Here is a 25,890-nt window from a genome sequence, read left to right on the forward strand (position 1 = left end):
CTAATAATATATAATCTTGTTTTCTTTAACAATTTTACAAAATGAAATACCATAGAAAAAATAAACTCAAAAATAATTCTTTTAAACAAACATATAGGTTATTACCTGTTTGAAGAACTATATTGTAATTATAATATTATGTAGTATTATAATTATAATACCATGGTTTCATAGAGTCTTATAATCAGTCTTCTTTGTTTTTTGGTTTTATTTTATGGGTTTTTTTGGTTTGAAAATCAATTCATAATATTGTTTGTCAATTTCATGGGAATATACTTCAGCATTTTGGCTAAATCTCTCTTTTTATTTTCTGATAGTGAAAATTGCTCAGTTTTGAGGGCCATAACTTTTGGCAATCGCAGTAATTCAGTAGATTTTTGTTTCCTTGTACTTCGTTTATATCCAATTCTAACACATTTAAAGTCTTCATTGAAAGATATTCTAAAATTGACTTTTAAAATTGTATTTTTATTGTACACAATTTGTTTAATTTTTGTGTAAGAAATTTTAGAAAATAGAGAGGTTGTTGCTATTTGATAGTCCATAAAATCTGTGGTAACCATCTGCAGGATTTTACTTTTACTGCAGGATTTTACAGGAAATTACTTAATTTTGTAGGCATGTTTTTTAATACTCTTATCAGGCCGATTGGACTGTATATTTCTAAATTTTTAGTGTAACGTTCTATAACATTGTGTGCTGCATCAATCTCTAGTAAGTTACCATGTCCTTGCTCTGAAAATTTTTGCTCTGTAATTTCAATCTTGCTGCTGCCTTCTGACTTTGAAAAATTAAGTAATGCTAAACTCACTATTGAATTTTTATTTTGTGGAATGCAACTGTCCGACCACAGAATAATTTTAATTATATAAGTAATGTCTTTTATTATATTTTAAAATATTTTCATAACTGCACTAGCAATATCATTGCCAGATCTCCCGCTTAAGTATTCGGACCATATGTTGTTGTATACCCTTTTGTTAATATTACAATGACCAGTTAAATTGTAAACATTAAGTTTACTAAAATAATAAAAGCTTGATACATTAGCTTTTAAGATATTACAAACATTTTCAAGATCAAAAACTACAACTATTTTACTGTTAATTATCTGTCGGTCCTTCGTTTTTTCCTTAAATCCTTCTATTTTTCTTTGGATGTGCAATTCTTGCTGATACTTTCTTTCCTCTGATGGTTGTTCAAGGATTTTATACTCTTCGCATTCATCACATCTATTTTTCTTAGGTTTAAAAAATGATAAATTAAACTCCTCATTGAAGACTTTTCTGTAAATGTTTTCTGTTACAGAATTTTCATCTGTAACCTTGTACAGATCATACATTTTTGTTAAAGTTAAACTACCATCTAAATATTACTTAATGCTTTTGGCATGTCAGTAATGCGATTTGACAACAGGAAATGATTTAATGTGATTTCTAACCATTTCTAGTTTTTTGTTTGATGTATGTTTTTTGACATTTTGGCCTTTGAGTGGTGATCTTGGTACAGAAGCTGTTGAATTTTGAATTTTTTCATGAAAGTAATATATAGGTTGTTGACTGATGCTCAGTGTGCCACAAAAAAGTTCTTTACAAACTTGCACACATGTATTGTTGTGTTCTAAAATTCTTAATTGATATATGTGCGTTCCACTGCACCTAACCCCTATATCAGTTGATGTATTTAAATAATAAATAGCAATGTAACTTTCAATAAACAACAATAATAGTTAAAAAACATAAAAAAACTAAATGTAATAGTATATAGATTTTCCGACATGAGGTTTCGAACCCTGAACTCCACGATAATAAAATAGAGCGATGCTGCAAGGCTAAATATGCATCTAGTATAACGAAATAACAACGATATATTATATAACTTCAATTCGAAAAGTGCAGCCGCTTTTTGTCCTTTTTACAAATGGCGGATTAAATTTGTAAACAAATATTTTTAACTTTTCTTTTCTTAAATGAAGTAAATATATTTAAATTTAAATACTATTTATATAAAAGTGTTAAGCGGAAATTATAATACTTGTAAAATAATAATTTATGATTCCTTAATTTATTTTCGATTAAAAAGAGATTAAAGTTTTGAATAGAAAATTAAAACGACAGATGCTTTTGAAGCATTTTTATGAATTAAAATACTTTTTAAAAAACATAGGCACATAAAAAAACTTTTATAAGTATTTTATAATTATTAAAATTTGTTTTTGAATTATCTTTAATTTATTGGGAACTTTTGATTTGCATTTTTGACTTTTATTCCACACTTTGGCTTCAGCTTTTGCCCTTTTTACAAATGGCGGACTATTGTTATAAAAAAAAAAAAGTGGCTTCATTTTTTTGTCTAATAAAATCCTGCAAGTTAGACATCTAGTTTATATAATATATCATTGCGAAGTAATTTTAAAATAAAATAATATATGCTGCAGTGACTTTAAGTTTTAGTAATCAGACTTTATGATGAAAAATAAAATTTAAAGATAAAAAAATTAAAGCAATGGTACCGTTGCACTAGCCAAAACCTAAAATAAGTTCAAAAGAGTGGGAAACAATAAAAACACTGATATATATATATGTATATCAGTGTTTGGAAGATATTATCTTCCATACATACTATACATATTATCTATAAAATAAAATGTCGAAACCTGAGTTTCGATATCAAATAAATATTTATTTTTTGAATTGCAATAAGGATATAAAAATATTGCAAAAATGCGTGCAAAGATCGAAGAAAAAGACAGATACACGGCTCTTGTATTAAAAGAAGAAGGCTATAGCATCAGTCAAATAGCAGAAAAGCTCGGAAGGTCTCACTCTTGCATTATTAACATAATTCAACGATACAAAAAAACCAGGTTAATTAATGATCATCATGGGACTGGATGCAATAAAATTTCAAATGACCGTGATGTTTGCTCATTAGTAAGATTAATAAAAACAGACAAACATCATCTACAGACTTGTCTACGAAGTGGACACTGTCAAATAGTCTGAAAGAAAGCCCTAGAACTGTGCAAAGGGTCCTCCACAATTTAAAATTATTTATGGCGTGCTGCTGCAAAAAAACCACACTTAAATAAAAAACAAAAATTTGCCAGGAAAGAGTGGTGCAAACTACATAAAAATTGGTCAACAGATCAGTGGAGCCGTGTGGTGTTTAGTGATGAAATGAACGTTGAGGTAGACAACAGAAAAGGTTGTGTAATATTGCGTAGACTTCCAAGCGAACGGTTCGATGAATCATGCATTTTGAAACGAACAAAACAAGGCAGTGGTTCAATAGGCATTTGGGCCTATATGAGTGCCTGTGGAGTTGACGTTTTTCATTTATTCGATCGTAGACTCAACAAAGAAAGGTACATCGAAATTTTGGAAAACTCGCTTATTCCTAGCATTGATTTATGGCAGTTGCAAGATGGATTTATTTTCCAGCAAGATAATGCGCCGTGTCATAAAGCGCATGTTGTTAGCGATTGGTTCAATTCTAATAAAATTCAAGTGCTTCCATGGCCTGCCAATAGTCCAGACTTGAATCCAATAGAGAATTTATGGTCGTGGCTTGATCACAAGCTTGGTAAAGAACAACTTTACGGTTTGATCTCTCATCATTTGAAAAATGTGCCTGATGAAGTAACCAAAACTTTAATGAATTCAATGTCAGAACGAGTACAAGAGTGCTTGAAAACAAATGGAGGAACAACACGTTTCTAAATTATTTTTTTATTGCTTATTGAAATATTTTTGAAACTGGTCTTAAAATTTTGTCCAATTTTTTTTCCCATTTATATTTTTACTAGTCAGTTTTTTAATTTTTTAACATTATTTTGTAAAAAAAATTATAAATTCTTTTATAATAAATATAAAGTACAATAAAAATTCTTTCTAAAAATGTTTTTCTTTTTTTGATACTTTTTCCAAAATAAAATTATACTAAGGTTAAAAATAAATTTTGAAAAAAAAAAGAGTGGTCTTTAATTTTTGGCCACCGCTGTAGTTGTGCAAGAAAGACAAGAAAAGAAGAATGATTTGCTTCCATCAGGCTGTGATCCTAAATAAAGCAAGCTGCTATTTAATAATAAACATTTTAATAATTTTGTCGAAGAAGAGCTGTTTTCAAGGCAAACCCAGTGTTAATTGAGGAAAATGCTTTCTCATCAAATATAACGCCTTAAATAATCAGTAAAGTAAGTAATGTGTCAAATATCCTCCAGTCCTATGCATATACAATCAGCTGTTACCATTAGTAAATTGCTTGTAAAAACTATAACATACTTTATGTCTAAATAATTCTGCAGTAATTACTGAAGAAAGTATAAATGATGTATATTGTTGTAGACCCAATCAAGACTATACAAGTAATTTGAGGGTAAGTCCATATGAAAAAAACATTTTCGACATCTTACGTCTCAGAATTTGTTCATTTTTACCTCACTTGCAGTCTTTATTAAAAAAATAATAGCTGCAAAAATTTTAGTTAAAAATACACATGGTTTCCAGAGATATCGTCTGGTGAAATAATGCTGACTCAGCATTTTAACGATTATCTGAAGCGACAACAAAGCAACTTTGACATATAGTATCTTCATAATGGCTTAGGGAATATTCCTAAAAATCCAATTGCTTCAAACACTATAATTTATAAAAAAACAAGTATTGATACATATATTGAGATATTTGATATCATTCTAAAAAGCAAACATAATAAAGGGATTTCATTAAACATTAAAAAAATGGATTATATTGTACCTTTAAATATAATTTTATTACTCATACTTTTTCTCTAAAATTGCTAAAGTAATTATTAGACAGTTTTCAAAATGGGTATCAATCAATTTAAATATTTTTGATTTTATAAGTAATTATAAATAAATACAAGATAAGGTGAACAATCATAAATGTTTTAATTTTTTACTCTTTTTTTTTCTCTTTCTCAACTTTGAAACGTGAACTTTGAACATGAATCTCAACAAACAAGACTGCATTAAAAAATAAGTGGTGTGCAGTACTAACAAGGACATAGTGAGAATGAAACTCAGAAGTATATATCTTATATACTTAATGTATATATTTCAATGTATATAGGGTCAGTTATATTTTGTTCAATTTTAGGAAATCTTTTTGGGATAGAATCTCTAATTTTTCTAATTTTGATATATTATCTGCATAATTGTAAATGATTTGTAATTTTTGATCAACTATCTCAAAATGTTAACTTTTTAACTTGGTTGAAAAAATTTTTTTTGTCCACTTAACCAGTGACAACATTAATCATCAATATACTGAGATTTACTTAGGGTGGAATAGAGCAAAAATGTTTATAACTTGAGCTACTGTTATAATTTACTGCTTGAGTTGCTATAGTGTAATGTGCAAGAAGCGTATTTATTGCATTTAAAAATTGTTTAAATAATATTAAAATTGCGATATTACTTTACAAGTAATATCATAAAATAATATTAAATAATATTACTAAAAGTTTTTCAATTAAATTCGTTTGATTATTGTAACATGATACTTGAAAAAGTAAAAACGCAAATGTTACAATATTTAAACAAATATTACAATACTGTTATAAAAAACAATATAAAATAGAAATGACAATGAAAACATATCGTCGTAAAACATTTAACTTCATATTTTTGCAAGAACATGCATAGATAGTGGAATCTAATAAGTAAACTTATTAGATTCTAATTTAGACTTATTAGATTCTATTTAGACTTATTGCTTATTGATAATTAATTTTTTCATTCAATGGGTTTTTAAGTTGGCGTTTTCGTTAAAATTTTTCCTTCAATTGTTTTGCTATAAAATAAAGCAAAGAAAAGTAATTTTGTTTAATACGACAAATTATTTTAACAAGAGTATAAGTTTTTTGGTTTTTTCATAGAATATTTTGGGGATATAAAACCTTCAGATATTCCAATACAGTATTCATAATGTTTATGTTGATCTGTACTAAGATCAGATAAAATATCAGAGTTTGCGTAGGAGTCAACCTCTGAATGAATTGGAACAAATTCAACTATTGGTAAATCATTGGTAAACTATTGGCAGAACTATTATCAAGAGTAATGGCTTCCAAACTACTATGCTGTTGTACTTTTCGAGTATTTTTAGTGTCTTGGTTGCCATAGTAATTCCTGCTCCATTTTTTATTTCAATATGAGTTAAATATTTATCAGAAAAAAGTCCACTTTCTGCAGTAAAAATTAAGTGATGTTCATCCTTTACTGCTCTATTAACAATAGGTTCAGCATAATGATCATATCCTAATTTATGTGCTAATATATTTTTGTCTTTTTTACTATCTACTCCAATGGCTTTCAAATGAAAAACTTATGAACTGTGCTTTTCACTAATTATGGTTGAAACAAGCTTTATGGTGTCAAATTTATTTTTTCAGTGATAATTTGTGATCTGTCATTCTGAGTCATAATTTGATAGTCTATCAAGGTGGCATTTGCTATGACAGATGTTGCAGCGCCACTAACTTTGAACCTGATGATGATCCCTAACATCGAACCTGATATTAATTTTCTCCTTACTTCTTTTTCTTGTTTCTTCATCTTTTTCTTATCAATTTAGCCTATCTATTCTTTGTCTCTTTCTTATCAATTTGGTCTACCTATTTTTTCCAGGTTCAAATAGATTTCGTTTTAAATAAAGTTCCAAAATAAAACTTTTAGAAAATTTAAACCTTGATATCGCTTTATATTAATTTATAACCTTGATATCGCAATACCATTTTTTGAATATTATAAAATATTCAAAAAATGGTATTGCGTTTTTCATATTTTATCCAAAATTTCGTGTTAAAATATTTCTGGTTGGGAGCTTTTTATGTGTAAGTAACGATAGAAACATGACTAAAATTAGTTAAGGAATGTTTGGGCATGTTAAGTATATTTATCAGTTAAATTTAAAACTTAACTTAATGGTTGATATGATTAACTATTTAGGTAAATTTAGTGTGAAGTTTATTGATTACATCACATTAAACTTTAACTTTAAAATAGTTATTAGCAGTTATAAGCAGTTATTAGTTTCAACACAGTGATTTAAGTAATTAAAATCAGTCTCTAATAATAATAAAAAAGTCTCCGCACAAGAGAGCAAAAAAAAGAAAACAAAAATATCTATTACTTTTATTTAAAAGTTAAATTTACTTTATGGATTAAAATTTACAAAAAATTAAAAACCTTACACAATAAAATTTAAAAATTAAAAAACTAACACAAAAACATTTGTTCTGAGTTTTCAAGGAAAGCCAAAAAAAAAAAGCTAATCATAAGTAAAAAAAAACAAATCACAAAAATTTTTTTTCAATAAAAAACTTATTGCAAAGGTGAGGAAAGCAATCAAGATTTGCGATCACGATACCCCTAATTTGAGCCCTGTTAATAATCAATATTTAGGCAATGAAATTAGGAAATCTGTTTTTTTTATGTTTTAGTTTTATTTTTATAAAAGAGTTAATTGATATTAAGAGATATTGAGCTAATAAATAAATTAAAAATACTTATAAAATGAAGACGATGAACTGCCATGTTTTATAAAACAAACTAAAGCCATCTGCAATTACTTACAAATGATACAAAATCTGGTTAAAAACTAGCTAAGTGATTTATCAGTTGACAAAACTGTTTGTGTGGATGGTGTAAGCGCATATGCGGTGAAGAACTGTTCTGACAGCTTCTCAATACCTGTAAGCACAATTTTTCAGAAGTTGCTAGATAGTGGGTGTTGTCCTGAAATATGGAAAAAAGCTAATGTAATATCACTGTTCAAAAAAAGGAAGTAGACTCGACCCAAGCAATTGCCGGCCTATATCCTTAACATCAGTTGCATGTATAGTTATGGAGAAAATATTACGTGACACTATGTTCAATCATTTAGTCAAGCATAGCCTTATTTCAAAAAATCAACATGGTTTCATCAATAAAAAAGCATGTGTGACTAATTTGTTAAAGTTGATTAACGTGATGTTAAAAGCATTATCTGACATGGTATCTATGAACGTAGCATTTATAGATTTCAGCAAAGCTTTCGATAAGGTCCCCACAAGAGACTGATATACAAACTCGAGGCATGTAGTTTTACTGGAAATCTCCTGAATTGAATAAAAATTTTTTTACATCAGCGATTTCAACGAATCATGATGAGCAGTTATGTGTTCTTGTGGCTAGAGGTATTTAGTGGCGTCCCTCAAGGATCCGTCTTAGGTCCAATACTTTATCATTTTCATGAATGATATATCCGATATTGTTAACCATCCGTGTAAAATGTATGCTGATGACACAAAACTGCTGGCCTGTTTAAACTACCCATTAGCTTCACAAAATCTTCAAACTGATATCTACAACATAGCTGAATGGTGGAAAACCTGGGAAATGAAACTTAATCTAGATAAATGTAAAATCATGCACTTAGGTAAAACAAAAAATTTTAATGTCTACTCAATGCCAGCTAATAACAATAATAGTGTTGAACTAGCATCAACATTAGTCGAACGTAATTTGGACATCATGGTTACGCCAGATTTGAAATGGTATCACAATTCAACTTATACAATCAATAAAGCCAATTGTGTATTAGGCATGTTGTGTCGTACTGTCAGTCACATGACTCCGCAGCTAATTAAAATTCTATACGCCTTTGTACGACCTCATCTGGAATTCACGGTAGCAGCCAGCCATCCATCGTCAAGAAAAGATATTGATTAAATCAAGAAAGTACAAAAAAGAGCTACCCGTTTAATATCTTCGTACCATCATGTCATACAAAGATAGTCTGAGTATACTGAGATTAACTTCCTTAGAAACCTGTTGCATTAGGGGAGATCTGATACAGCATATAAAAATATTAACAATATAGACATTGTCTCATGGAGTAAATCCCATGTCCTTCATGTTGGGGTGTCAAATAAAATAAAAACTAGAGGACATCATCTAAAAATGACTATTGAATTTGTTCAAAATAGCAAGCAAAGGCACCAGTTTTTTACAAATGGAATAGTGAATCATTGGAATGCATTGCCGTTACAAGTTGTATGCGCTTCATCTGTTAACATATTCAAGGCTCTGCTCAATGCGGAAATTTCAAATAATCCGCAGTATTTGTAAGTATCAAGATTATAACTAAAAAAAAAAAGGAAAAATAATTAAGTAAAAACTTGTACTTCATACTATATGTCTATGTAAATTTTTATATATTGATATAAATAAAATTAGAGTATAAAGTAGATAAAGCTGCCATAGCCTGTAGGTTATACAGGGAAACCTGTTGCAGCATTTTTTAAAATAAAGCAACTTCATTTTAAAGTTTATTTACTTATTATTTTTACACTTATTCATTTTGGTGTTTTTTAAAAAAGATTATTTAGTAAATTATTTAGTAGTCCAAATCAAATTAATGGGACACATTGATACGTGTTAATGTGCCATAATGTATTAAAGTATTAAAAATTTAATTTAAGATTTACAAAATTGTCGACACTAAGTTTGCTAAATAAAACACATTTAAAGAATCTACAAAAAATTAAGTTAAGAGTGTCTGAAACATGCTATTATTATATATGTATTAAATATCTATGTTCTATATCTATGTTATCTATATCGATGCTATTATTATGTATGTATTAACTAGTTTACCTGTTAGATAAGGTCAAGATAACAGACTATTTAATTAGTTTTTCTTAATAGAAAATAATAATTATAAAAAAAAATCTCTAGCGGTTTTTAAATGGTTTGCTTATACATTATTGGTTTCATATTATAATTATAAAAATTTTTTTTTAATTTTTATTGCTTCTTTTGTTTTTTCTCTTGTCATACTGTAAGAATAATACTACCTTGTTTTATTTTGTCACATTGCAGAAGTTTCTTTTAACTTCCAAACAACTTATTCTCGAATTTCTTTACAATTGTAATTGCTGCATTTCTGACTTTATAAAATAAATATAATTTAGAAACCATACAAATTTATTTTCAGCTACCTGTAAAAAACAAAAACAAAAAAAACAAACACAAAAGAATAATTAAATGTTACACAATAAATATACAGAATAATATTTATTTCATATAAGCAGTTGTGGGCAGGAAAGGTGTGCGATCACAATCAATAGCTGACCATGCATATGATTATTTTTTTTGAAAGCTGTGGCTTTGGCTGACAAAAAAATGAAAATTATAAGCCTAAACTTAAACGAGCTTAAACAATAAAAAAAGGAAAGATATCTTAACGGAGGAGAAATTAAAAAAATTTTTTAATAAAAAACTATTAAGTTAACTAATATGAAACTGAAAAATCAAAGTAGAAAATCATGTTTATAATTACGTTACAGTTGAATTTAAATTTTTTATCTTTTCTAATATTTTTATAATTTAGGCCAAACTCATAATTTTTTTTAAATATTAGGTGAACTATTTAAATATAAAATTAATCTTAAAGTAAAATCATTTATAAAATTATATTTAAACAATCATAAAATAAACAAATTTTTAAAATTAATTATAATTATTAAAAATATTCTTTATAAATTTATATTTAATGTTTTTTATTTAAAACAGTCATTAAAGTTTGTTACTTTATTTAAAAACATTTAAAAATTTTTTGTTGTTAATATTTTGTAAACTTTCTAATAAAGTATTTTTGTACAAGTAAGGTAGTTTAAAAACATTTAGTTAGAAAGTTTAATAAACAACAAAAAAAACTTAGTTATGTTTTCGACTATATTAGTTTAATAAATTTAAAAATAAAGCTTATTGATTTACATCATTGTCGTCGTTGTTTATAAAATTAATATAACAAATAGTTTTAAAACATTGACATCAATCTTTAAAAAAAAAAGATTTTTTGAAATCAATAAAAATTTTATTTAACAATATCTGATAATTTATTTAATAGCGTAATAAAAATATATTTAAAGCGTGTAGCATAGTGTAAAAACATTTTATTAGAAAGTTTAGCATTATAAAAAATAACTTGGCACTAAAAAAAAATGTTTTTGACTATTAAATTTATGCATTCAACTAAAAGTTTATTGAAAGAATCATTTTCGTTGTTGTTTATAAAATTAATTGTACAAGTTGTTTGAAAAACATTTACATTTGTTGTAAAAAATACACTTTTATAACTATATAATATCTTTCGATAATTAAAAAAAAAGTGTTTTTCGTAGCTTAATCTTTAAAAGCAATTTCTCACTTTATTTACTTTATTTCAGCTCTTGATTTAAAACATTTTTAGAAATCTAAAAAGTTGTGGTCAAGTTGTTGCAAAAACAAATTAAATGCATAGTCAGGAATAGTGTGCGATTGCATGCCTTTCCTGTCCACAACTGTGTAAGTTGTTTTATCAAAATTATTTTACCATTAACACCAAATTGTGGCTTGTGTAGTACGAATACTATCTTAATTCGTATGCATTTGTAAGTTGTGGTAGTAACAAGAGTTGGCATTAAAGAAGTTGGACCACTCTCACCTCTTCTTTCCTCAATATATACTGAAGGACTTGGTCTATGTATTAATAATTTAATGATTGGTAGTTTAATGTATGCTGATGATGTTCTTGTTATTACTTCAAATGTTAAAAAATTAAATCTATTACTTAAAATTTGTGAGGATTATGGTAGAAAATTACCAAATTCAATGGAATTCCAAAATAATACAATTTGTAAAATTTGATGTAAAAACAAAGTGAATCAAAAAAGAAAATATTTTGTTTTGTTTCACTGTGATTGTCCAGTAACTTCAAATAAATATCTTGGAGTAATCATTTGAGATGACCATAAAATTAGTAACCATTGTAAGCAAGGACGAAATAAATTTCTAAAAGCAACTTATACAGCAAGAAATTGTGTTTAGATACATTTACAGATCCATTACTAAAGATACTTCTATTCAAATGTTTTTGTAGAATAACATTATATTATGGTACTGGCATATGTCATCAATTTCAAACACTTAAATCAGATAGGTTAAAGGCATCATGGCCGTCTTTAGAAAAACAGTAGTATGTATTTTTTAGTTGCACTAAAAATAGAACCCACACAATCAAAAATTGCTATTGCCAAGTGTTTTCTGTTTGAATGATAAATGAAGAACAGAATAATGAGTGAAATAATAATTTTGGCTTACAATGAGATGCACAACATTCCTGCCCATTTTATATCCTGCCATACATAGTAACCTAATGAAACAATTAATAGAAATAAAAAAAAGATATAGTATTACAAATGCATCATGCAACTCAATTAAACTCTATTATATGATTATGCCCATATAAATAAGAAAAATTATATGATTATACCCAATTATCAGAAAATTTTATTTTGTTTTCACTCCTTAAAGAATTAGTTGAACTTGGGGAAAACTTAATTATCAAACGCATTCAGATGTTTAAGTCTGAAATTGCTGAAATAATAAGCTTTTTGCTTTTACTAAAACATAATAGAATCTAGAAATATGAAAAGATTTTTAAATTATTAATTTAAGCATACAGTGATGATCACTAACTATTTAACAGATTATCCATTTATTTACCTAGTATTGATATTGCTGCTGTAAAATAACTATTGTCCACGACAGTATTATATTTTATAAAAAATAATTATATATACATATATATATATATATATATATATATATATATATATATATATATATATATATATATATATATATATATATATATATATATATATATATATATATATATATATATATACATATTAGTTGACTTTGAATTTTAGAAAAGAAAAAATCAGAGCGAAAATTCAATCACATGTTCGAGCAGAAGAAGCAGCTTACCGTTGTGTTGAACGTTTAGCTGTTGTTGAATGTATTACAAAAGAAGAATTCAGACATATTGTAAGATAGTCATTTTGTTTAAACAATCAACTTTTAATGAATTTTTTCTTGTAATTGTTTTTTTCTTTACCAGTTCCACATATTTATTAGCTTGCTTTCTTATGTCCATGTCATAGTTTCCGAATTTGTAATTTGCTAACCATTTCTATCAATTTAATAGAACTAAGACAACAGTCCTGATTATGAAATTAAATAGATCCTATATGAGGGCAGGTAAGGCTCTACAACCATATAAAATCCATATTATCCAATATAATCCAATATAATCCAATAATAATTCAATATAATCCAATATAAATATATCCAATCCAAATTATCCAATATAATCCAATATAACAATAATCCAATATAGTCCAATATAAAATCCATTAAAAAATAAAAACGATTAAAACTTTTAAATAATCTGTTTACTCGTAGTTTTCAAAAGTTATGGACAGCTATTATCTATTAGGCTGGCGCAGATGTATTTTTAATACATTGTTTCCAGTTTAGGATGTTAAATGCTGGATCCTCTTGACTCAATGCATAGGTTTTGCTTGAGTCTCTGTTTTTATGACTAAGCAACTCATTCTATTATCTCCTAATGAGGTACAGCTCTAAAACACAGTTTTATGGTTTTGAGGCTGGCTGGTAGTCAGGTTTCCCAAACTCTGTGGTAGCTCTCAGAGCGACTAATTCCATCAACAGTTAAAAAATATCAGAGTACCAACAGTGCCATGTTGCGCATGGATGGTGTCCCTGTTCATACTTTTGGTGTACATTGTTGAGGCCACAATTGGATTCCTTTGTTACGGCTAAATGTTTATTACTAGTAATGAGGCAATTGCTTGGACTATTAAATAGTGTACTGAGCACTATCTATTTCTTTGAGTCAAGTTCTTTCAAAAATTAAAATGACTAAAGTACCAAAAACTATCAAACACAAAAAACCATCATCATCACCAAGTTCTCTAAACCTATCATTCACTAATATTCGTGGTCTTCAAAGAAACATTTCTTCTGTTGAGTTTTATTTCTTGCAAAGTTCACCAGATCAACTTGCTTTTTGTAAGACTAGTTTGAGTTGAGGTGTCTCATCTTGTGATCTTAGTGTTGATGGTTATCTTCCTTTAATTCGTAAAGACTCCAACAGTAACATGCTTGGCCTTGGCATTTACATTCATAAGAGTTCACCCATTTGTCAGGAAACTAGGTTTGAATCCACAGACTATTCTTTCAAGTGCTTTCGCTTAGCACCACCTCAATCTATTGCCTTTCTATTTGTTGTATATCGCTCTCCTTCATCTCAAGACTGCACTTTTTTGATGTTCTTTCTGATCAAATTGACCAAGCCCTCTCTCTTTATCCATCAGCTAATATAGTTGTTGTTGGTGACTTTAATGCTCATCACACTGAATGGCTTGGTTCTAGTGTCAGTGACTCTGCTAGTGTTAAGGCCCTTAACTCTTGCATTTCTTAATCTCTAACTCAAATAGTCAACTTTTCAACTCGCTTTCCAGACAGCCTTAATCATTTACCTTCTCTACTCGACTTATGTCTTGTTTCTGATCCTAGTCAGTGCCCAGTTTCTCCACATTTACCCTTGGGTGCTTCTGATCATGGATTGATCTCTCTAAAACTATTTTTCTTCATCAGAATCCTCCTATCATCGTACCTCTTACAACTACCTTAAAGCTGACTGGAACTCTTTCCATGATATTCTTCATGATGGCCCTTGGGTAGAAATCTTTCGTCTTGCTGCTGACAAATGTGCTTCTTACATAACTTCGTGGATTCAGGCTGGCATGGAATCTTTTGTTCCCTCTTGACAATTTCAGGTCAAGCCTCACTCTTCTCCATGGTTTTCTTCACATTGTGCTGCTGCAATTTTCAATCAAAACAGTTACTTCCATCTATCTATCAGCAAAATAATTCTCCAGGTAACAGATGTCTGTTTACTTTTGTTAGAAACCATGTTAAAAGGTTTTGACTAACACCAAAGCTGGCTATTCTCAGGTCATGAAATCTCGTATTTCATCACAAAAATTAAGCTCTTGTGACTTCTTGAGAATCTTTAGCAGTATCAATAATAAGGACCAATCTGTTATTCCACCTCTCTTGTATGGTTTAGACTTTGTCAAATCACCTAAAGACAAAGCTGAATTGTTTGCTAAGAACTTTTCATCAATATCATCTCTTGATTTCACTAGTTGCATTCTACTTGATGTAGCTGTCAAACAGGTTGATGCATTGCTTGACATTTGTATCACTTCAGCTTCTGTATCAAAAGTGATTTCCTGCTTAGACTCTTCTACAGCTTGTGGTCGGGACAACATACCTGTTATAGTCTTGCAGAAGTGATCTTGAGAGCTGTCATCCATACTTTCAAAACTATTTAACAAGTTCTTATCAGAGTCTTGTTTTCCAGCCTGCTGGAAAGCGGTATCTGTTATCCCTATTTTCAAAAACTCTGGAGAGCGATCTGACTTGTCTATCTACCATCCCATAGTCTTCTTTCCATCATAAGCAAGGTTTTTGAATCTTTAATTAACAAACACTTACTCTCTCATCTTGAATCTAATAACTTACTTTCTGATCATCATTATGGATTTCGATCTTCTTGTTCTACAGCTGATTTGCTAACAGTAATAACTGACAGGTTTTATCGTGCATTAGATGAGTGGAGAGGTTAAAGTTTATCCTCTCAACATTTTTAAAGCTTTTGATAAAGTTTGGCATGGTGGTCTTTTACATAAGCTTTCTTCTTACGGTGTATCTGGTAACATCTTGAAGATTATTGATTCCTTCCTTTCCAATCATAGTATAAAACTTATCCTTGATGGACATCACTCTTCTTCATATATTGTAACTTCAGGGGTTCCTCAAGGTATAATCCTTGGCTCTATACTCTTTTTACTTTACATTAATGATCTTCCAGATATTCTCACATCTAAGGTGGTATTGTTCGCTGATGATACTACCATTTTTCTTGTCATGATAAGAAGCCAACACTCTCTGATTGCTTTGAGGGGGCGTTTGAGCTTGAAAAGAATCTTACTTTTGCTACAGCATGGGGCTCACAGTGGCTAGTGAATCTTTTTTCCGATAAAACCCAATTTTTTTTAGCCAATGGCTATCGAATTAATTTTAAATATAATATTTCTATATTTACGAATGGTAATGTACTCAATGAGTCATCTACCTTTCATCTCTTAGAATGATTTCTTACTTCCGATCTTTCTTGGAAACCGTATATCAAATCCATTGCAAAATTAGCATCTGCTAAGGTTGCATCTTTTTATCATGCTTGCCACCTTTTTACTCTAGACTCTATTCTGTATCTCTATAAATCCCAAATCCGTCCTTGTATAGAATACTGTTGCCATATCTGTGGCGGATCTTCTAATGATACCATTTCTCTTTTAGACAAGGTGCAAAAACGCATTGTAAATATAGTTGGACCAGCTCTTGCAGCTATCCTCCAACCATCATCACATTGTTATAATATTGCTTCTATTTCTCTTTTCTACAAATACTAAATGGACACTGCTCTAAAGAGCTAGTGTGGCTTGTGCATCTACTAAAATTCAGTTTCGTGTTACTCGTCATTCAATTAAGTCTCATCTTTTTTCTTTGACTGTTGCTAAGTGCTCAAAAAACTCTTATTGGTCTAGTTTTTTTCCTGGAGCATCAGTTCTTTGGAATTCGCTTCCTTCATCTTGCTTTCCTGATTCCTATAATTTGCAATCTTTCAAGTCGATTTTAAATTGTTATCTTGCTCTATAAACTTCATCTTTTCTCTTCCAGTAACTTCCAACTCTTATAGTGGTTGCTTGCAGCCTTGTTGAAAGCGAAGATGTAAATAATAAAGAAAATAAAAATGTTGGTTGCACATTAATGTATGGCTGAAGCTGGTGCACTATGCAAGTTATGCACAGCTGTACCAATATCATTTATATCTTTTATATGGATCTAAAGCACTGGCTTTTATATTAATCTAAATTTTGTACAAAATTTAAATTTAAAAAAAGTATAACTCAAGTAAGAATTTCACAGTTTAGAAATTTTTTCTTTTGTGGTGATAAAACTTTCCCCTTCACCCACCTTCTCCCACCCTTCTAAAAAACAAAAAACAAAATATTTTAAGGGTTGATCTAATGCACATTTGGAACACCAAAACAAATAATTGTGAAATCCAGGGTGATAAAAAATAAGGGAGATGTTTAGCTTTTAAATTATTATGTTTTTCAAGTTAGTTGCTATGCTAAAAATGCATAAAATAACTTTCATAGACGTTAAAATTTTGTATCTTGTTTTATAGATATTTTATTATGTATTATTTTATAATAGTTTTAAAATTCAACTTTTATAAATATTCAAGGCTACGCGACTTTTACCAGTCGCCAGTTGACTATTGTTAAAGTTATTTGAACTGACGCGACAGTAATCGGTTGAATGAACAAATATAGCTATTTTTATCCACATAATTGTAAATATAAATAACGAATATGGCGAACATAAATTAAACTTATTCTTAATTTTTTGAAACAACTTTAGTTATAAGGTAAGTTAAACCATACTATAATACAATTTTAAATGTATTTTTATGATATTATTTCTAAATCCTAAACATTTAAAATGATTTATTAGTATTCTTTGTTTAAAATGTGCATTTCGGTTTTGGGTTATCCCATAAAAAAAAGTTATCCCATAGGTATGTCTAAGTTTACTCATAATGTGTGATTATTGTCATTATGCCTTAAGTGTAAATAAATAAATGATGAAAATAAATGACTTTTTTTTAGGGTTTATGATCACATGGTGTCGTGCCTCGCAACTACATAAAAAAACCAAGTTCAACATATGATTGTATGATCAGGAAGCCATGAAGAAAGCCATTTATGATGTGAGTGAAAACAATGTCAGCATAAGTAAAGCGGCATTCATGTGCAATATTAATAAAACAACATTAATTAATCATCTCAATAAAGTGCATTGTAAACAAGTTGGCCGCCAAACAATTTTGACAAGAGAAAAAGAAACGTTGATTGTTCATACAGTTCAGAAACTTAGAGACTAGGGCTTTGGGATAGATCATTGCAATGTTGCAAGTATTGTGCAAGATTACATTAACAGTAGTGGTAGAGCCAAATACCTTTAAGAATGGCGAGCCTGGAATTAATTGGATGCAATTAGGAATGGATGCAATTAGGAATAGGAGCCTGGAATTAATTGGAATTAATTGGATGGTTTTCAGTAGAGACGGAAATAAGAACTTCCTCGTTGGATTGAACAATCTCTTCCTGCTAACCGTGCGTATACATGCAGTGTTAACGTAGCAGTTGAAAAACTAGCAGTTGTTATTTTGAGAAAGTTCATCTACAGAATAAGTCACAAAATATATTCAATGTAGATGAAACAGGATTTCAAATTAACATAGGCAAGCAGAAAATTCTTTGCAAATGTGGATTAAAGAATCCACAAAAAAACAGTCCTAACTTCAACTAAAACAATGTTCACAGTGCAGGTTTGCTGTTCTGCAACCAGTCAATTTTTATCACCATATATTGTTTATAAAGGTCTTCACCTTTACAGCACCTGGTGCAATGGCAGTCCAGACTATGCACGTTATAACTGTTTTCCTTCAGATTGGATGGAGTCGCCTCAATTCATTGAATGGTTTGAAAAGATATTTATAGCTGAAACAAACCAATTAGAAGGATCACCCCTTCTAATATTTGACGGACACAAAAATGTAGATAAAGCAACTTTTCTACAATTGCTGAAATCAGTTACAGACAGTGGGGCATTCAATTAAAGCAATGCTATAATGTCTTTTGAAACTTGTGGAATTTTTCCACTAAATTGAAGTAAAATAACCAGTGAGAAACTATCAACGGCAGAGCCTCTGACATGGGGTGTAATTATTAGCGCAAGTAATAACAGAAATCAAAATAAGATTACACTGGCAATCAATGACATTAATAATATAAGCTCTGTACCAATGCGAGTCACAAGCTCAGATGAAATACAGGAAGTTCTGACTCCAAGAAAACAACTAGAAGTGTTACTTTTTGTTTTTGTTATACTAGAAGTGTTTCTGAATTACTTTGCAATGAAGTGAAGTATTTAGGGTGGCAAAAACAAGAAAATTCTGCTTTGATGTGAGGAAAGTCACATAATCTATTTACACACCAAAATTAAAGCATTATCTGAGTTTGTAAAAATTTTTATTTTGTTAACAAAACATAAAAGTAATTTTACATTTTTACTTGACTTAATGGACTTTTAATAAGTACTGCAGAATGGTAAATAAAGCCCATAAGTCATAAGGCAGTGCAACATTGGAAGATGTCATCCTGAACATGTCATTTTAATCCTTGGTAAAAGATTAAGTTTAAGTATGGACATAATATTTATTCACTTCCTGGATAGTATTTATATGTGGTGTTGTTTATTTTGATTCATGATGTTTACATTTAAGGATTTTGCTTTTGAGGTTCGTGATTTCCACCCGAGATATGTATCAGATGCATTTTCTATTAAATTTCTTTTTTGAAAATATCTCTTCACAAGAATTCGCATTTAACACTTGAAAAATCTTTGTCAAGATCTAATTGAAATTAAAAATCAAAATAAATTAAAAACTTAGGGGTTAACTAACAAAGTGAAATGGTTGTAAAATGCTATTTTAGCAAAATGTTTGATTTTGAAATTATTTTTTACAAAGGAAAAAACATTTTTATAAGATATTATTACAGGATAATTCATTACAAATCATAATAAAATAAATTTTTTGAATGTATGAAAAGTTACTTTACATTTTGGTTAGAAGAAAAAACAGCAAGCAAGCATTTAAATTTGTTTTAAAGTTTTATTGTGAAGAATGAGATTGAAATTTTGTTGTAGAAAATGAAACTGAAAAAATTGATTTGAAGATAAAATACATAACTTATTTGTTGCAAATTTTGAAACACCTTTAAAATCTGCTAGAAGAAATGTGTTAGATATTGGAGTCAATAGCACTGAACTAAGTTTTGATTGGTCATTTTGTAAGGGATCCTTTTTTTTTAAAAATAATTTATAATTATAACAAAGAAATCAAAACATAGGGTAGAGCGGGGCATATAGGCCACTTAAGAAACAAATCCTAGTAACGGATAAACAATCATAGTTAACACTGTTTTTTATAAAATTCCTAAAATTTATTGATATAAAAAAAAAGAAAAAACAAAAAAAAAATTCTAAAAATAAGTTACAACAAATAAAGTGACGAAATTCTAGACAAGCAAAACTTTTACATTTTGCAAGTGGGTGGGGCAAGCAAAATGGGGCATTTAAAAAGCAGCATTTATTCTTCAATTATAAAGCTTTAAAAATGATGAAAATAAAGGCTAAATATGTTCAGACATTCAACTCTCAAAAAATTAATGTACCCATAGAAACTACATGCCCTTACACCCATACACCAAATAAAAGAAATGACAGCTAAAATGAAATTTTTTTATTTGTGTTTTATTGTAAAATACCTCTGCTCTACTCTAACCTATATATTATTAAATTGGTAACTACTACTAAATTTGAAATTAAACAAAAAATTTTATGCATCACAAAAATCACACAAAAAATATCCTGAAATTATTTGGCAACATTTTTGACGAGCCAGTTATTAGCAATATGCCAATGTAGAGCAAACTTAAATATGCCATATGTATCAGCAGCTTTTCTAGTTCTAAGTTCCTTTTTACTCACAGCAAAAACTGCATTTTGTCCCATTTTGGATGATTGATCTTTCTTACATCATTTCTTACCTCCTTTGTTTACATTAACCACTATTAATAAGCGAAGTTAAGATATTAAAATAAGAATTTCTTTGAATTTATTACTAAAATTGCTTTTCTTAGTAAGAAAAATAATATTTTAGATTAAAAATAAAATCATCAAACTGTAAACAACATCACAAAATGGTAGTAATAATATCCAATTATATAAATAATTTGTTCTGATATGCCCCACCAAAGTCATTTTACTGAAATTGTTAACACACCTTGATCTTACCAGGGTTTACCAGGTTACCTAGGTTACCTATCAGTAGTAAATAAAAATGTAAAGAATTAAATAAAAAATATTGTAAAGTAAAAAAAAAAATTTTAAAATATTAAATATATAAAATGTATAAAATAATAAAAAAAATCAAAACACTATATTTTTTAATACAAGAAATATTCATGTCGCATCACAAAATACAAAATTGTATCATTTATTATGAAATACACAGATTGTAGTACTTTTTCAAAATTGTTTTCAAATAGATTTCTTCTAAATACTGTTATAGCAATATTTGAAAAAGTAGTATCGCAATCCCTAAAGTTTCATATAATGTTTAATATAAAGTAACTTAATAATTAAAATATGTCATTTATTTAAATTATTTTTATTTCCAGTTAAGCATTATAACATTATCACATTATCAAGATATTACAGAAGAACGTTTTGTTTCCAAAATGTGTGGATATGCTTTATGTAGCAACAAGATCTCTAAGGTTTATTATTATTTAAATTTTTTAATGTGTATTTTTCTTAAATTATTTTAAACTATTAGCTACTGAGATATTTTTTTCTCCTTAATAAAAATATTCTTCACGTTCTTAAATAGATTGCTCTTTAAAAACAAATAAAAAACAAAAAAACTGAATACGATTATTAAAACTTTTAGTAAAAAAACGTTTTTATTTTTTATTACAAGTTTATTTAGGTAGTCAAACAAAAGTTTCATATATCAACTAGTTCAAACAAAGTCTATGATATGGAAGAGCGAAAGGTATTTCTTATTAATATTCTTGTTGTTGTTGTTTTTTAAAAATAATCTTTTTTTTGTTTTTAGTTTTGAATGCTTCTTAATTTTTGTTAAATTTTTTTTAGTAAAAATTTTAATCTTAATTTGTAGCGATTTTGTTCACTTCATTGCTTTAAAGCAAGTAAACACTTGGAAAGACAGATGCAAGAATCTCCTTTTTGTACTACAGCCACTGAAAAGAAAATTACATTTATTGATGAAGTGGTGGATAGCACACCTTTTGTACTTGAGTATGTTGAACAGTTTTTTGTTTTCAATAGACTAGTGGTATTATGCAATAATAGTGACCTAAAATCCCCATTGTGTCAATAATAAGTAAGCGGGGTCCCAGTCCAGGCCCCAGCTAAAAATGGGACTTTTTATGAACCTGGCCCTGGTCAAATTATAGATTTAGCAAGGGTTGATAACTGGCTAGAAAAAATATAACATTTTTTATATTATAAATTTAAAATCTTGTGGTACTCCTATAATTACTGGAAATAAGGAAGAGTGTAGGCCTTTGAGAATGACTTTAACCATGCAATAAGAAAGATTCTAATTGTATGATAGTTAGATAGGTTTGAGTGTTTTCTAGAGTTTTCAAATATTGGAACCACTTATTTAGCACTTAATAATAGTTTAGTGAGGATTGAAGATAGTTCTGGAGAACACATTTGTTAAACTATGATGGAAATGTTGTCTGAACCACAAGCCATAGGAAATTAAAATTGAGAATTTACTTTAGCATCAGAAGTTGGAGCAATTTGGATGTCTAACAAATGGGTTAATCTGTTTTAGTAAACTGTTTACTAAATCTTGTTCACAAGGTTTAGTAAACTGATAATAATGGAGATTAGCATCAGACAGGACTCTTCTACATTAACTTTTTCTAATAATAAAAGATATTTATTCTCAATAAAGATGTTCTTGTAAAAAAGACAAAACAAATGATTATGATTTAATATAGCAACTGCACAAGTTGAGACAATGGCAGAGGTAGAAGTAAGAAAACTTTGAGAGAGAGTCCTTTACATATAGTATAAACAAGCTTTAGTTAAGGTAAAAAATGCTTGAGATTTTTTATATTAGAGAAACAGCTTAAAAGGCTAAAGCTTAACAATAATGATGATGAAGGTGATGATAATGATCATATTGATCACAATGATGTTTAAATATAGATATACATGTATATATATATATAGAAATAATATACTATAGGATGTTTCATTGTTTATGCAGCCCGGCCATGACTATTTTTTATCAAACCCAACCCCATTACAGTCAAATTTCAACACTGGTCACTTACTATGTGTCAATAACATTGTAATAATTGTATTGTTACCGCATAGTTAGCATAAATTTTGAAATGATGTTTATATCTTTTATATAATTCTATTCCATTATATATCTATTCCAGATTAAAGCATAACTCATAAAAGAGTTAAATAAGTAATACCTAGATTATTTTGTTTTAAAAGATAGAAAGGCTTTTCTTAACTCTTGCATTATTTTAACATCACGTCAAAGTTTCCACAAGTTGCAATTTAGTTATCATTGTCTTAGTTATCAATTTCCATAAGTTGAAATTTAATTACCAATCTTTTCTATATTAAGTGTCTATGCCTAAAGGTTTTCTGACATTTTTCATAATTTAACTAAATACCAAGTTTAACATATTCCTTATCTTGGTTTTTTTCCTTTTCTTGAGAACTTACCTGGTTTTCTTATTTTCCTAGCTAAATATTTTCCTATTCTTTTATTTTCTGATATCTTTTGTTCATTTTAAGGGCTCTGAAAAATCTTCCTTATTTTTTAACACTGAATATCTTCTATTTTTAAAGTAATCTTCTATTTTTAAAGTAATCTTCTATTTTTAAAGTAATCTTCTTTATTTTTTAACACTGAGTATCTTCTATTTTTAAAGTAAATTTTCAATTAAGTAAACTTTTTTTTTAACAAGGGCATTACATATTTAAAGTTCAGATATAATTAACTTTTTATAGAAGGTTTCATCAGGGTGTGTTTATAGGTTAAGAAGCCTCTGTGTGTTATTGCATATTTGAGTATTATCTGTGCTTTGAGTCAAATTCTTTAACAAATCCAAAAATAAGTAAGAAAGTACCAAAAACTGTAAAGCACAAAAAACCATTGTCATCATCAAGTTTTCTAAATAATTCACTAATATTAGTAATCTTAGAAGTAATTTTTTTCTATTGAGTCATATCTCTTGCAAATTTCATTATTGCACTTTGTGAGACTAATTTGAGTTCAGCTGTCTCATCTTGTGATCTTAGTGTTGATGGTTATCCTTTAGTTTGTAAGGACTAAAACAGTCACATGTTTGGTCTGGGCATTTACATTTACCTATTTGTTGGGAATATTGGTTTGATTCCACAGAGTATTCTTTTATGTGCTTCTGTTTAGCACTACTTCACTCTATCACCTTTCTCTTTGTTCTATATTGCTCTCCTTTATCTTAATACTGCTCTCTTTTCGATGTTCTTTCTGATCAAATTGACATAGCCGTTTCTCTTTATCTTCAGTCAAAATCATTATTGTTGGTGATTTTAATTCTTATCACATTGAATGGCTTGGTTCTAGTATCAGTGACTCTGCAGGCATTAAGGCTCATTCTCTAACATAGTTAGTCAACTTTCTAGCTCGCTTTCCAGACAATCCAAATCATTTACCTTCTCTACATGACTTGTGTCTTATTTCTGATCTTAGCCAGTGCTCAGTTTTGCCACATTCACCCTTAAGTGCTTCTGATCACATTTTCATCTTTAGCTTAGCTTTCCAAACAATTAAGCTTGGAGAGGGTATATGAGCTTGAAAAGGATCTCATTTTTTCTACAGCATGGGGCTCTATGTGGCTGGTGAACTTAGCTTAGATAAAATTTTTTTGGCTAATCGTTATCTTATGATCTTCATTTTTATTTATGAACAGTAATGTACTTGATGAGTCATCTACTCTTCGTTTTCAAGGATTAACACTTACTTTCAATCTTTCTTGGAAACTGTATATCAAATCAATTGCAAAATTAGCACCTGCTAAAGTTGCATCTTTTTATTGTGCTTGCCACTTTCTTACTCCAGATTCTATTCTTTATCTCCATAAATCTCAAATCGGTTCATGTATAGAAGACTGTTGCCATATCTGGAGCAGATCTTTGAATGATGCCCTTTCTCTTTTATACAAGGTGCAAAAATGCATTGTAAACGTAGTTGCACCTGCACCTGCAGCTAACCTTCAACCATTATCACATTGTCGTAATGTTGCTTCTCTTTCTCTTTTCTACAAATACTATAATGAGCACTGCTCTAAAGAGCTAGTGTCTCCTGTGCCATCTACTAAAGTTCATTCTTGTGTTACTGGTCATTCAGATAGAACTCATTCTTTAACTGTGACTGTTTCTAATTGCATTAAAAATTCTTTTTTTGTTTAGTTTTTTTCCTTGAACATCAGTTCTTTGGAATTTGCTCCCTTCATCTTGTTTTCCTGATTCATATAATTAACGATCTTTTAAGTCTTCTGTTAATCTGTATCTTGCTTTATAAATTTCTTCTTTTCTCTTCCAGTAACTTCTAACTCTAATAGTGATTGCTTGCAGCCTTGTTGTAAGTGAAAATATTAATAAAAAAAATAGCTTAACCTAAGGAAGAAATGGTCACTAGATCAAAGAGGAAGGATACAGAAATTTTTACAGATACTCCAATAAAACAACAGTTTATGACTAAAAAATAATTTTTTTCTAGAAAGAGAAAATCTAATACTTCTACATCAATAAAAAAAAATAAAGTTGAATTGAAATGTAGTTAATGTAATTTTTTTACATTAATTTTTTTTTTTTAGATAAAATGTTATTGAGTTTTTATATCATCAAAATAAAAAAAACAGAACTAAAGTATCCTAAAAACTTCTCTTGCTTTTTTCTAAACTTATTTATTGCAAATCGGAGTTCAAATAATTAATTAGTTTAAATAATAATCGTCGTTATTTAATTTCTTTGAATGTAATTATCATTTTACTAAACAGGTACATGTGAAGTCTTGCAAAATAGAAGTATTTCAGCTCAATGAAATTACTTTCTTTTATTGTAATTGTAAAATTTTTGTTGCCAAATAGAAATTACTGATTAACTAGTAATTTTTATGTGAATTCTGCAAGGCTTATACTTTCAAAGTATTTTGT

General features: G+C 28.6%; 1 protein-coding gene across 1 annotated transcript in view; it reads left to right on the top strand.

The window, feature by feature from the left end:
* The window catches only part of LOC100197813 (putative RNA polymerase II subunit B1 CTD phosphatase RPAP2), a 71,457-nt gene that overhangs the window by 13,490 nt on the left and 32,077 nt on the right, over positions 1-25,890 (top strand). Inside the window, exons 3-6 of the mRNA XM_065791779.1 lie at positions 12,766-12,883; positions 21,307-21,405; positions 21,618-21,683; positions 21,810-21,949. Coding sequence (XP_065647851.1) covers positions 12,766-12,883; positions 21,307-21,405; positions 21,618-21,683; positions 21,810-21,949 — 423 coding nt within the window. The remainder of the gene's footprint in view (positions 1-12,765; positions 12,884-21,306; positions 21,406-21,617; positions 21,684-21,809; positions 21,950-25,890) is intronic.

This window comes from Hydra vulgaris, chromosome 02 (assembly GCF_038396675.1).
Source record: "Hydra vulgaris chromosome 02, alternate assembly HydraT2T_AEP".
In the NCBI taxonomy this organism is placed as follows: domain Eukaryota; kingdom Metazoa; phylum Cnidaria; class Hydrozoa; order Anthoathecata; family Hydridae; genus Hydra; species Hydra vulgaris.